Source organism: Drosophila ananassae, chromosome 2R (assembly GCF_017639315.1).
Source record: "Drosophila ananassae strain 14024-0371.13 chromosome 2R, ASM1763931v2, whole genome shotgun sequence".
In the NCBI taxonomy this organism is placed as follows: domain Eukaryota; kingdom Metazoa; phylum Arthropoda; class Insecta; order Diptera; family Drosophilidae; genus Drosophila; species Drosophila ananassae.
Window position 1 is genome coordinate 12,075,088 of NC_057928.1, and position 13,215 is coordinate 12,088,302.

At 41.5% G+C, this 13,215-nt stretch overlaps 6 protein-coding genes across 7 annotated transcripts in view; 2 read left to right on the forward strand and 4 right to left on the reverse strand.

Moving 5' to 3' along the window:
- The window catches only part of LOC6493456 (junctional adhesion molecule A), a 93,488-nt gene extending 87,192 nt beyond the window's left edge, over positions 1-6,296 (reverse strand). For both annotated transcript variants that reach the window (XM_001957750.3, XM_014908898.2), the window contains exon 1: positions 4,774-6,296. The gene's annotated coding sequence lies outside the window, so the exon portion shown is untranslated. The remainder of the gene's footprint in view (positions 1-4,773) is intronic.
- An 85-nt stretch (positions 6,297-6,381) lies between these two features.
- On the reverse strand, positions 6,382-7,116 carry LOC6493455 (N-alpha-acetyltransferase daf-31). The gene has a single exon (XM_001957749.4). The coding sequence runs from the start codon at positions 7,114-7,116 to the stop codon at positions 6,511-6,513; it is 606 nt and encodes a 201-aa protein (XP_001957785.1). The 3' UTR covers positions 6,382-6,510.
- On the reverse strand, positions 6,382-8,087 carry LOC6493454 (small integral membrane protein 13). The gene is made up of 3 exons (XM_001957748.4): positions 8,006-8,087; positions 7,419-7,527; positions 6,382-7,316 (listed from the first exon to the last, which is right to left on the reverse strand). Exons 2-3 carry the CDS (start codon positions 7,495-7,497, stop codon positions 7,159-7,161), a joined length of 237 nt encoding a protein of 78 aa, XP_001957784.1. The 5' UTR covers positions 7,498-7,527; positions 8,006-8,087; the 3' UTR covers positions 6,382-7,158.
- Positions 8,088-8,122: 35 nt separating this feature from the next.
- On the forward strand, positions 8,123-9,121 carry LOC6506487. Its single transcript, XM_001957747.4, has 2 exons — positions 8,123-8,577; positions 8,639-9,121. The coding sequence occupies exons 1-2, from the start codon at positions 8,257-8,259 to the stop codon at positions 9,029-9,031; spliced, it is 714 nt and encodes a 237-aa protein (XP_001957783.1). The 5' UTR covers positions 8,123-8,256; the 3' UTR covers positions 9,032-9,121.
- A 16-nt stretch (positions 9,122-9,137) lies between these two features.
- On the reverse strand, positions 9,138-11,356 carry LOC6493453 (caspase Dronc). The gene is made up of 2 exons (XM_001957746.4): positions 10,487-11,356; positions 9,138-10,428 (listed from the first exon to the last, which is right to left on the reverse strand). The coding sequence occupies exons 1-2, from the start codon at positions 10,928-10,930 to the stop codon at positions 9,520-9,522; spliced, it is 1,353 nt and encodes a 450-aa protein (XP_001957782.1). The 5' UTR covers positions 10,931-11,356; the 3' UTR covers positions 9,138-9,519.
- A 310-nt stretch (positions 11,357-11,666) lies between these two features.
- LOC6506489 lies at positions 11,667-12,603 on the forward strand. Its single transcript, XM_001957745.3, has 4 exons — positions 11,667-11,922; positions 11,985-12,195; positions 12,247-12,340; positions 12,390-12,603. The coding sequence occupies exons 1-4, from the start codon at positions 11,745-11,747 to the stop codon at positions 12,537-12,539; spliced, it is 633 nt and encodes a 210-aa protein (XP_001957781.2). The 5' UTR covers positions 11,667-11,744; the 3' UTR covers positions 12,540-12,603.
- Positions 12,604-13,215: the final 612 nt, after the last annotated feature.

Below are 13,215 nucleotides of genomic sequence, written 5' to 3' on the forward strand. Positions count from 1 at the left end.
TGGGATGACACTTTGGGTGGACAAAGAAACTTTGGCGCCCAGCAGGACATCGTTGCCGCTGATTGTTTTGCCGAGGATTCAAAGATTTAGAATTCCTTTTGAGAGGTCGGCGTATGGGGAGTCGGTCATTGGGAACTTTAGGCTTCGACTAAAAATCATAAATCTTTTTAATTTCATTGATCAACTTTGGACCGTAAAACTTTTTCTCAGCGCCGCTGGAGAAAGTTTCGCACTTGACTCCCTCAGGACATATTTTGCTCACCATTTAAATCGATGGCAGATAAATATTAAACTTAAACTTCCGATTCATTGCTGCAAAATTATGTGACCCAAAACTTGTCGTTGCTCTTTCTGGCATCGACATTTTTTTTCTCCTTTTTTCGCCTGATGAAGCAGCAATAAAAAATCATATTAAATGGGGAACAAGAACTTCTGGGCTGGCCGCAGGAGGTTCAGGAAAACATGGCGGAACCGGAAAATAAATAAATGCCATCGAAACAAACAAAGAGCTAAGGCAAACGATTCCGTATAGTTTCGAGTCCTGCAGCCCTGATAAGGAAGCTTATAAATTGAAAGCAAGTGGACAGTGATTGGAAAAATTAATGGGGCATATTCTGTACGAAATAAAACAAGGGTGTTTGTAACAAAGGACAGTCGAGGTTGTTTACTTCTTATAGCCTTTGGGAGAATACTATTTTAAAGCGCAAAACAGAAGAGACAGATATGATCCGGAAGAACTATTAGAAGTTAGCCAAACATCCGATTCTCCTGCATCCAAAACTAGAAACAAAATACTTTTTAGATTTTTCTTTAGATTTATGGCCCCCTGTGATGGCTATATCTTTCCATATCCAATTTCCATCCGATTTCTGAGCGGTATACCTTAAACGATTTATGGATCGATTCTCCATCATTCTGCATCAAAATCTGAGAACAAAATATTTTTGAGATTTTTCATAAAATTTTCTGGGGGATCCCCTTTGAAATGATGAAGAATGCATGGATGCCCAATATGGCCCTCTGGGATGTCTATATCTTTGCCAATTTCCATCCGATTCATGAGCGGAATGCCTTAAACGATTTGTGGATCGAATTTCCATCATTCTGCATTAAAATCTGGATACAAAATATTTTTGAGATTTTTCATCAAATTTTCTGGGGGATCCCCTTTGAAATAATGAAGAATGCATGGATGCCCCATATGGCCCCTTGGGATGGCTTTATCTTTGCCAATTTCCATCCGATTCCTGAGCGGAATACCTCAAACGATTTTTGGATCGATTCTGCATCATTCTGCATTAAAATCTGGATACAAAATATTTTTCACATTTTTCATCAAATTTTCTGGTGGATCCCCTTTGAAATGATAAAGAATGCATGGATGCCCAACATGGCCCCCTGGGATGGCTATATCTTTGCCAATTCCCATCCGATTCCTGAGCGGAATACCTTAAACAATACCAATATGGCCCCCTGGGATGGCTATATCTTTGCCAATTTCCATCCGATTCCTGAGCGGAATACCTTAAACAATTTGTGGATCGATTCTCCATTATTCTGCATCAAAATCTGAATACAAAATATTTTTGAGATTTTTCATCAAATTTTCTGGGGGATCCCCTTTGAAATTAGGAAGAATGCATGGATGCCCAATGTGACCTCCAGCGCCAAATCTTTGTCAATACAAACTGTCAATTGTTTGTAAAATTTTTAAGGGGAACATTCCCATATTCCACAGTTGACCCCTTTCCGACAGCCATAGATTGCCAATTTATGTCCGATCTAGAAATGGTGTACCATTCTGTAATTAGCACAGCAAGTACCCCATTCCTCATTTAAAGTTTTTCTTACAGATACAATTTATGTTATTACCATTATAAATTCCTAATATCCAATTTTAAAACCGGTAATTTTTTCAAATAAGTTCTTCTGGGTAAAGATTTCTTAAATTTTTGTTTAATTGAAATGCACAAAAAATACCGACCAAAAAATAATAACAAATAGGTATTCATTACGAACGTTTTTTTATTTGAAATTAATGGTGATGATTGATGAATCAATCCAAAACTAAAAAATGATATTAATGGTTTCACAAATTAAATAGTAACCAATAATGCAACCATAAAGCACATTAATAATATGATGTATGGCTTTGAAACATATTACCATTAGGGCATTTGTCACAAATTAAAAACAATCTTTATGGTTCTTGGTAGCAAAAACATCCATAAATCAGGGTCAACTTTTAATGAACATGAAATTTTGTTCGTGTATGGAAAAAAGAAGAAAAGCATCAGATTTCACATGTTAATATTTTTTGTTTTGTGTATGTGTGGAGCATCCGGGCTTGTTTCTGTAAATAAGTTGGGGAAAAATGTTGGCGCGGTACGCAAAACTTTGCGATTGTTGAAATCGCTCCTTGGGGCAAAACGCACACACCCTCGTTGTTGAGGTTGCGATATTGATTTAAGTATTTCACAAACAGAGCATACATGAGTAATGGCAGTTGTTCTCTCGACTTCCTTTAAAGTAAAACACCCGAACGAAAACTATTGACAGCTGGCAACGATTCACTCAACAAGCGTAATGCAATAAATCCATCAGGCGCACAAGAACATTCCTCGCAATCCTTCCTCGCCATTGAGAAAGGGATTAAAGTTAAATACAATATTCCCGATGTGAATGCAGAAGGCATTTGGGTCTCCCTTTTATGGTTTCTCCACTGGCATTCAAGGGGTTTTCATTTGCCGCATCATTTCTGCTGTATTTAACGTTGAAGAAAATGAATTATAAATGCAATTTTCCCAGACGAAGGACTCTATTTCATGTTTTTCTCATGCCTTACTTATGATGCGACTTTGTCCTCTGATGGCCTATGCAGAAAATTAATTACGTTGAAAGTTGATACCCGCTTCCCGGATACGGATGCGGATGCGAATACGGAAGCCCTTGTGCCAATGCGACCACAACTGACCCAGTTGTTTAATTGAATTGAAGCCATAAACACTTGGAGCCAGCGCCCAGGACCGTAGGAGCAGGATCAGAACCAGCACCGTACAAAAGTGGAAGTAAGTCAGTCGGGAATGAAAAATGGCCGCGGCCAGGAGCACTCGCTAAATAACTTTAATTAGTAGTGCGAGTGGGGCCATCAATCACCTTCAAGTGACGGTGCCGCAGAGAGTGCGAGTGTGAGTGAGAGTGGAAAGAGCGGAAACGGAAACGGCAGCGGAAGTGCCGGCGGAAGCGACGTGGCCATTGCTAAGCATTTTGACAGCTGCGCCTGTCGCTTATGCAACGAAAAATATACAAACACACACACGTGATGATGCACTAAGAAAGTTGTTTGAAATAAAGGATAATATTACTTTGATAAAAGGTTTAAGCTTTGAAACATAACGAAAATATACAGAAACTTTAAGTGGTTAAGATTTTAATCTTCTTTTTGCTGGAAAATGTTGTTTTCTTTCATATTCATTCCAAAAAGATTTCCTATTTTTCTTTTTGTGTAAATATGCAATTTAGTACGCTAAAATTACAACAAAATAAATACAAGAAAGCAAGAAATTAATCAAATTGCAAATTTCATCAGCGTGACAAAAAACAAGAGCAGATGTAGCGATGATGTTGGTTGGCGGGCTGTGAGAAGCTGAGAAGCCAGATCCCGAGCCCGGTTACAGTCACCAGGAAAAGTTGTTGACATCTTCTGAGCCAACACGTAGCACACCAGAACAGGCAACAGAAGCACACAAAAAGTAGTAAACACTTGACAAGAGCAACAAGACCGGCAACATAAACAGCTAAAAACAAAAACAAACAGCCACTACAGCCAGAAGAAAGGACCGACCGACCGAAGCTACGGGCAAATGTTTGCTTAAAAATGATGCGAGTCCTATGAGAAGAATTCGGTGGCAGGAGGCGGCTGGATGACAGGAGGCGGATGTCAGAAATCGGTAGGTGGGACGTGGGAAGCGGGAGAATCTGCTCCTGACAGATGCAAGACGCGTTGACAGTGACAAAGACAATGATGACGATGATGGGCACGATGATGAGAATGGTGGAGGGATGATGGCGAAGGCGGGCTGGGACGGTGGGGGCCAACATTTGGCATAATCCTGCTGACAAAATGTCATTACACCATCTACATAGTGAAGTTGCCCTTTGAAGTTGGGTCGGGTGTGGGGACTGCAAGCTGAGCGGACCGGCGCTTAAATAAATAAATATGCCACCCGCTGCCAACAAAGTTGCTGGCATATGCTGAAGTTTCTGTATTTCCATATTAAGAGGGGACAAGTTTTCAGGCAAATTATTTTTGAGAAAAATCTCGCACTCGAGAAGTTAAATAAGCCGTTGACATCCGTTGCCAAAACTTGTTAAGAAAATGGATATTCCTTTGGGGACTATTTATTTATATTATTTGTTGAATGATATTACACTTTAAATTAAATATAAAGGATAAATAAAATAGTTTAATTACGCCAATGTATCAATACTAACATTGTTTAATAAATAAGGTTTAAAACAACTGAAAAGTAAGTTATTTAATAAAGAAATTAAAACACCATTTGCTTGTACCATATTTATTTTAATAACATTTATTTCAAATACATAAATATATTCAAGAAAATTATAAAACAAATGTCAATTAAACCTTCATTTCATTTTCCAACTTGATTCAATCCTTAAATCATAAATTTGTTCAACGAATCAGTCTCATATCCTTTGTGGAAGAGATAACTCTTCCTAACAAAATCCCCCTCCTTAGTGTTGACTTACCGTGGAGGCGGATTCAGAAATAGTCCTTATAGTCCGGAGTCCGGAGTCTGCTTCTCTCTATTCTAGTTATTCCACTTTAGCCCGGTTTGGCAGGCACGACACGAAAACGGGCATCGGCACCGGAAGTCACGCGAGTGGCCAAGTCATTGACAAATGGCCGGGGAGCTAGCTGCTATTGTTTTACTTTTATTTCTATTTCTATATCTTTGCGCCCGCGAATTGGCCCAGTTTGGCCCAGTCTGGGGCTGTCTTAGGCCTGGCCTGCAGTGGCTGCAGTCTCGGTTGCTTGGCACTTTCCTAATGCTTTTGTCTGCCGCTGTTTGGCCCAGACGGGCGACTCTCTGTCTTTGCGTTTTCGCTTGCACTTGAGATACAGTTGCACCGAGATACAGATATATGTACTATGGCCGTATCTCTGGAGTATCTGTGTAGGAGTATGTGTTGGTGTGAGTGCGGTTGAATTAGCGAGCGAGACACGAACTTTTGACCCCGTTTTGACAATAACAACACGAGAAGAGGCCTGGCCTGGCCTGCCAGTCTTGTCTTGGCTTGGCTTCTTTTCTCCGGCTTTTTGTGTGGCCGGCTTTTTGGCTCACTCACTTTGTTTGCAATCGCGCTTATAGTTATGTCCCTGACTGTTTTTGAGGGTTTCTTTTTTTTTTTTTGTTTTGTAATCTTTTGAAGGGTTTCCAGCTCGACTTCAGCTCACAAACTTGTTTATTGATTTAGCATAGGGCGGCGTATTTTGTAATAACAATAAATTTCAACCGTTTCCTATGCTGGCCGTTTATTACCATCAGCTGTCACTTTCACGCACAAAAATCGCCCCCTCCTTTGGGCCCTAAATACTCGTATGTATATCGTAACACTTTTCACTATTTGGCCAATATTTGCATAGAAATCTCAAACATTGAGTCTTTGGCCCGTTTTGCGCACGTTTTACGTAGATGGTTTTCAAATCGAGCGACACCCGTGAATGTGACGTTTTTGCTCAGCCAGCGCCTCACGAACTGAACTGAAAACTGAACCGAAAACCGAAAACCGAAAAGCCAGCATCAGCTCCCTCTGACACTTGACAGCTGTGATTTTGCGGGGGATTCTCTCGCTGGCGCTCTCTTGGTCCTCGCCTCGCCGGCAGGACATTCTCTCCCATTATCCCTTTGGCGCCATCCTGCAGTCCACGTGCCAAGCGAACAGCTGTTGCCGCAGATGTTCCACTGCACCTGCGCAAAGGATGCCATCACTCTCTTCTCTGAATAGCTGGGAAAATTATAAAGCTCCAAGCTTGTATAGGACTGGAAAAGACACATAGTGGTAACAGTTTCTATTGGCCATAAAAAGTTGGCCACCAGAGGCGTCTTGCCTCCTACGTTGATTTAATTCTACCCGTTATCAGCAAAACAAATTGAACCCAAAAGTTGGCGCGAAAGTCAACACATCCTTTTTCTACTTGAACAACTTTTGGTCCAAAAACTTTTCTCATAACAAGGAGTTGAATTTTTAAGCCACATCTCTATCAGCCAGTGGGGGAAGTTCAGGTCTAGAAATAAATGTACTATTGTTAGAAATAAATTAATATTTGGCCCACCAAAATCTAATACCACTGTGTCTGTCATTATCTTCTCTTTAATCGTAATTACGTTTTATATGTATGTTAATTAATTACAAAACCCTAGTGCATAAAAATGCAAAAACCGTCGAAACACGTGCCGCCAGCGTGTGTAGAAATTTAGTTGTTCAGCAACAGTGACCATCATGGCCGCTGTGGTTGTGGGAGTGTCCATGCCCATGGCCACCGGATCTGTGGGAAGCCTTATCACCACCAGACGTCTCTTCATCGCCCGCATTCTTCGACTTGGTCCGATCCTCGCTGGCAAACTCACCAAGATCGCGACGCATGGCATAAGCATCTTCGCCATCCGCATAGTATTTCGGCTCCACCTCAATTATCTTGAACTTCAGCGAGTTGGTATACAGATTCAAGGCAGCCCGATTGCTCTTTCGTACATGCAGGGACACATACTGGGCGTTGAAGCACTCCACCATGGCTTGGGAGGCCTGATTCATCAGCTTCTGGGCCAGACCCAGACGACGATAGGAACGCTTCACCGCCAGCGAGGTAATGTGGCCGTGCCTGCTCTCTTCATTCGGCTCCGGTTCCTCCATTTTGGCCAAGACATACCCAACGATGCTGCCCTTGTCGTCTTCAGCCACATAGCTAAGCTGCGGCCAGGTGAGGCCATGGTAGAAGTAGTATTTCATCTGGTAGTTCTCGGGCAAGCAAAGCAGATTGCAGTGCTGCATGGTCATCAGATCCTCGGGCTTGGCGCAACGGATATTCATTTTGCTGGGCGAATTGGTCTCAGTTTCTTTTGTTTATGGTTCCTAATCGCGGCGAGCTTTCCTGGCTCTGGGCTGATGCTGCTGTTGTTCCCGCTGATGATCCCAAACGAGTGGCTGTTGCTCCTCCGGCTCCTCTTGGCCCAATAGCTCCCGCACCAGACGAAATTTAGAGAGAAAAGCCTTCCAAATCAAAAACCAGCCTGCAAAAGAGAAATGGAGCAATTAGGTTGAGTGATAAGTCAGAGTATTGCAATTTGCATTCCACCAAGTGGCTAAAACATTCTCTGCAGGTGCCTGCTTACCCAACAAAATTATAGCCGCGACGATACTAACAGAGGCTAAAATCGTGAAAATGAAAACCAGGCCCGTATGCAGGGACATTCTAACATCTAGTTTTAAAACATATAGACCCTGTCGCACAAATGATAATAAAACAACAACTTAATAATGCTATTTTTGATTAAAGATTGGTGTTTTATCCAAAGTATACAAAAAATATTGCTGTTTGTAGTTTACTCTATGACTATCACAATAGAAAACAGCTGTCATGATTGGAGCCAAAACGGCCGCTATTCAACACTGCATTTACCAGGGCTGCAACAATTCTATGGAATTTCAGTTGCTATATAAGAATGATTAAAAAATTAAGTTAATCGTTCTTAGGTACTCTATAAAACTAACTTTACTGACAGCTTAAATTACTTTATAAGAAAAACTATTTCTTGCACTTGTAACTTTGGTTGCCACCAAAACCTGCACGAGGTTAGAAATCCTACTGGGTACTTTTTTGGTACTGATTGTTAGACCGTGTGCAAGCTTTGGCAAATTTTGTCAGAAAGCTGCACTTATAATTAGTCCCGCAATTGGGTTAGTTTTAATTGATATCCACCTGGCTTTTGTTAATTTATTTATATTCGCGGAGAGCACACTTCTCGCACACTTTTTTACACCGGCAATAAGTAAGACCGTAGCTAGAGATAGGATTTATACCAAAATATACTACCCGTTAAATCAAAAATACCAAAGAACGAATGCAATACAATCAAGTTGGCAGGTCAAATCCATTTTATTGTTTACCAATTGAAATATATTTTTATAAATGGAAAACAAATGCTAATTTAGCATAATTAAAACGAGAAAATGCAAGAATTTACAGCTAAACGCGATGCACTATTCGCGTGCCTGGATGATGCCAGCAAAGAATTGAAGGGCACGGCATTGGACCAGACCAAGGCCAAATCGTACTCGGTCAGCGCTCTCGAAAGAGGAAATAAATCCGGAAACAGGCCCGGATCCGGATCTGGACAGGTGATGAACTATCGTCACGGCCGCAGCATTGATACCGGCCTCGATCCGGAGGATGGTAGACTTCGTAAAATGCGCGGTAAGGAGAGCATTTTTAAAAAACCGGAATTGCCCATCGGTCGTTGCTTGAAGCCCAGGAAAACCCCAGATTATCAGGTAAAGATTGGTCAGAAATAGCCCGAAAAGCATATAACTTTGAGATATACTCCGTTCCTAGATCAATCCCCACAAATGGAAGAAATACTCGCTAGAAGATGTGGATATCTCCGACCAGAGCAACTCAGCTGCCGCACTATCCTTCCTACGTGAAATGGACGCCAAGAAAGAAGCCGTCTTGGGAGATTGTGAATCCAAAGGAACAATTGGCAAAATCGAGTTCAAGAAGACCAGCAAGCTGAACCGAAACCTCAAAAAACTTCAGCAGGAGGAGGTCCAGGATGTGGAGTTGGACAAGCCCCAGCTAAGAGGCTCCAAGCTTGTTATGCCGGAGTACGTAATTGGCCAAAAATCGCGATCCCAGAAGAAAGCCAAGCCCAAAGCAAGCCAGAGCCGTGCCTCTGGAACATTGCAACTGTCCCATTTGGAGGACGAAGATGAAATGGATGAGTAGATTACGTCATTAGACTTTAAAACGTATGCTTAAGAACTAGTTTCCTACCTTTCATCATCAACCACCCATGTAAATAGATCTTCAAAAAGAGCTTTGTTTATCAAACTTTGGATTGGGATCGTTCTCACAAAAGTGTGATGTTTAATTTTCATTTAAAAATTAATCTCTTAAATTAGACTGGAAGTTGGCCATACACTGTTTAATTGCAATTCGATTTCTGTTTGAAATGGCTTGTTTTTGAGTTCAGATTCTATCACAAGAGATAATTGCTTCTACCCCTTATTAATTGGGGTATATTGAACTTTTTGTTTCAAAAATATTAGCACTTGGACATAAAAATTCGATGAGTATAAATTTAAGTATATAGCACGCGAGCACAAAACACATAATCTAAAGGACATTTAAAACTACGACGAAACATACATAAATGCTGTAAAAAAATGCAAAGATTCAGTCGGGAATGCTTTCAATATGGGCAGTGTCTGCGGCTACTCCTCCAGGTAGAAGCCTGGATTGAAGAACAGCTTGTCGTTGAATCCGATGTTATCGAAGGAGCCCGTCTGCATGGATCCGTTCATAGTGCGCATGTTGCCCACGGAGGCGTTTGTGATTTTCAGGATTTCCTCAAGGTTCAGGTTGTGCGCGTGATCGGCCATCGTGTGGCAGAACTTCTGGATGTACCAGCTACCCATTTCGGGATCCCTATGGGTCACATATCCAGGCGTGTTGGCGTAGCAAACTAATGTATCCTTCAGGGTGGCCACATTTTCATAAATGGAGGACATGCCCTCCGTCTCCACCATGGGCTGCTCCTTGGGCATCATTATTTCCTGGTGAGCCATCGAGTCGTACATGTTTTTGGGCTGGCCCAAATCCGGCTGATCGCCGCGACAGAACGGAAAGATTAGCACCTTGGGCTTGTTCACCAGATTTGGGCTGATGTGCGCCTGGAAATGGTTCTTGATCTTCTGCATATCCACCACAGATCCATCGTGGAATTCGACCTTGTCCACCTCATCCACTCTGTTGCCGTGGGTCATCAGAACCATTACAAAGCACTCAGTGTCCCGGGCATACGAGGAGGAGGTCACCTTGTTCAGTATGTCGAAGAACTCCTTCTGATCCATGTTCCCGAAAGCGAAGATGGTGAATCCCATTTCGCGGAACAGATATATCAGCGAGTTGCTATCCACGTCGGCTCCGTTTCGTTTGCGTTTCGGGTCCTGGAAGTCTATGATGTTAATCATGAGCAGCACGCCTCGGTTATGACGGGATTGCATCTTGTATGTGCCCACCACATCGTCCTTATGAATCCTGTCAGACTTCTTGACCTCGCGCCCTGGTGTTACTGGGTCTGTGTACGGCGTAAGTGGAGCACTGGGATTTCCATATTTTCTCTGCAAAGAAAAGGAAAGTAAGTTTATGATTTAAATGGAGAAGATTTAAGCTAGTTACCTTGCTGATGCAGGCACCATCCCCTTGCGTTGACGACGGAGTGTCTACAATGTCCGCTGAGTTTCGAATGGTGTTCCGCTCCTTAATCGAAATGAATGGGGGACGGGAGCTGGTTTCGTCCACTGATTCGAGCAGTTCGGCGGCTTCAATGCAGTTGATATTGCGCAGGGCCTGTATGAGCATGTTGTAGGCCTTAGGACCCCGACGGGTGATCTTCTCGAAGAGTTTGCAGTGCCGTGAGTGAAGAAACTCCTCCGCTGACATGTTGAAGCGTTCGTTTACATCCTCAATGATGCTACGCATACTGGATGATAGAATTCCCACCCTCACGCACTCGTTCATGAGGTTGCTGTAGTTTGTCGCTCTCACCAGCTTATCCCGGTTCTTGATGATGTGATCGCGGTGCTTTTGGGGCATTCCGATCTCTTGATTCGGTGGCTGCATCTTTGTGTTGTTTTATTTCCCCTTATTTGTAGCTCGAAGGACGATGACGACGACGTCGAAGGCAGTGCTCAGTCTCCAATCGGCAGTGATATTGGCAGTGAGTCACCCAAGGTTGTTCCGTGACTAAAAGTTGGCTTTGAAGCTACTACGACTTTCTTTGTTCCCGCTTTGTTGTTTCTCGTTCTTGTTGTTTTGTTGGGAGTCAGCAGTGGCAGTGGCGTTGATCCTTATTTTTCCAAAAGCAAATTAACTAGCTGGTGTACATCACCAGCTCTTCCAAATTAAGGATAAAAGGATTTTGTGTAAGATTTCTTTTGAAACAAAAGGATTTGTGCTGTTTTTCTCGCAGCCAACAGGCGCGCGTCCGTTCGCTTTCGATTCTACTCTAGGTGTGACCGTGGACCACTGCCACTGCGGATGACTAGCAGTAATGCCGTTTTTCAAAAACCCAAAAATACCTGTTTTTTGTAAATGATTTTCAAAAAACTTTTTTTTAAATTAACTGTTTTTTTAATTTTGATTATAAGCATACAAGCTAGAAATTATACTAGAAAGAAAAATTGATTTAGATTCAACAACTCGAAATCATTCATTTTAAAAATTAAAGGCTCACTAATTTTTTATTTTTAATAAAAAGTTAACTAATCGTAACTTAATAGTTATATCAGTCTAAAAAATATATATTTATCTTGTTAAGTAAAGAATAAATATAAAATACCAAATTAAAAATTTAAACAAGTTGGCAGCTCGAATGCAACAGATGATTTTTGTTTAAAATTGTTATTTGCAAACTTTAAGATTTCACACACAAAACATGGAAGAGGATTTTAAATTAGAATTAAATAAACCTGTTGTTTCAAACAAGGGCACTCACCTGACAAGGCTCGTGAAGATGCGGGTACTGAGATACTTGAAAGCAAATGGCTTTTCCCAGGGAATCCTTCAGGAAGCTGCTCAATTTCAAAACGTGGACTACACCGATGCCGTGTTTTGTAAGCTATTATCAGTTGAATTTGCAAATAAAGGAAAACTTTTTACATTTTATTATCCACAGCTTACATAGCTAAATCCTGTCCCGAAGCAGAAGACACAGTGAAGCTGGAGTGCGACTCTGTGAGCCTGAACAACATCACCGAGTGGCTGGAACTTTTAAAGACAACAAAGCTATCGGATCTCTGCGAATTCGAGGCGGCTGCTGTGGTCAATTCCATAATACAAAACGAGAAGCATCCAAAACCCAAAAAACTGAATGGCATTGACCTGAAGTATATAGCATAAACGTCATCCTATCATGTCTGACAAATCCCTTTCCACAGGCAGGCCTACAAATTTCTGGACAATGCGCTGATGGGGCTGCCCCAAAAGGACCTGAGTGATGCCACCAAAGCCTTCCTCTCCAAGGAAATAGAGGTGACTTTCATCCCTGACTAGTTAAAACGTATATTTACTCTCTTCATAGCTCCTGATAGCTGAGGCCAATACCGACGAATCCGATGATCTAGCCCGAAGCATGGGACAAAGCCTGTACCACCAGCAAGATTTCAATTATATGGCGCATCCGGAGAAGTGCAGCCGTGACCCTCTCTTCCAGGATAGAGACCAGACGTAGCTAACCAAAATAAAGACTAGGCCGTTTATTCATTTCCACACATTTATTAAACATTTAAATTCAATTGTTTTTTATATATACGTACACTGTCACATGCATTTGCACTTTTCATTTAGCACTTTGTCGCTCCATCAATCATCAATTATCGATCCCACGGCTTATACATAAGTATTAGTTCTACGCCGAATGCCCTAAACCTTTGTACGTATTTATATTTGATAATTACATTCATAATTAAGTACCTTCTATATATAAACAGTTTAAGTACATTTAAAATCTAGAATTCCTTTAGTACACAATTACTTCAAGTAGTGTAAGTACGAGTATAAGAAAAAGTTATAGTTATAGGGTCTTGGCCTTGGATTCTCTCATTTGCATAACGTTTATTGTGCATGATTGTTTCAATAGGTTTTGTTGCCAATTTGCATTGCATAGACTAGGAATAGAGATTGGTAGTTTAGTTTTGGTTTTGCTTTGAATAGCTTTGTTTTAAACTTTAAGAGGCATAAAAACAGTTGAGTGCTGCGCGACTTCGACAGCATCACAATAGAATCACAAGAGACAGAGTTGGCTTCAATTTGCATTAGCAATTTATCAATTTGTTTGTTTAAGGATTTATCAGGGTCTAGGATGTCACACTTATACGATTAAATAACCGAAGATGATTATCCCATAC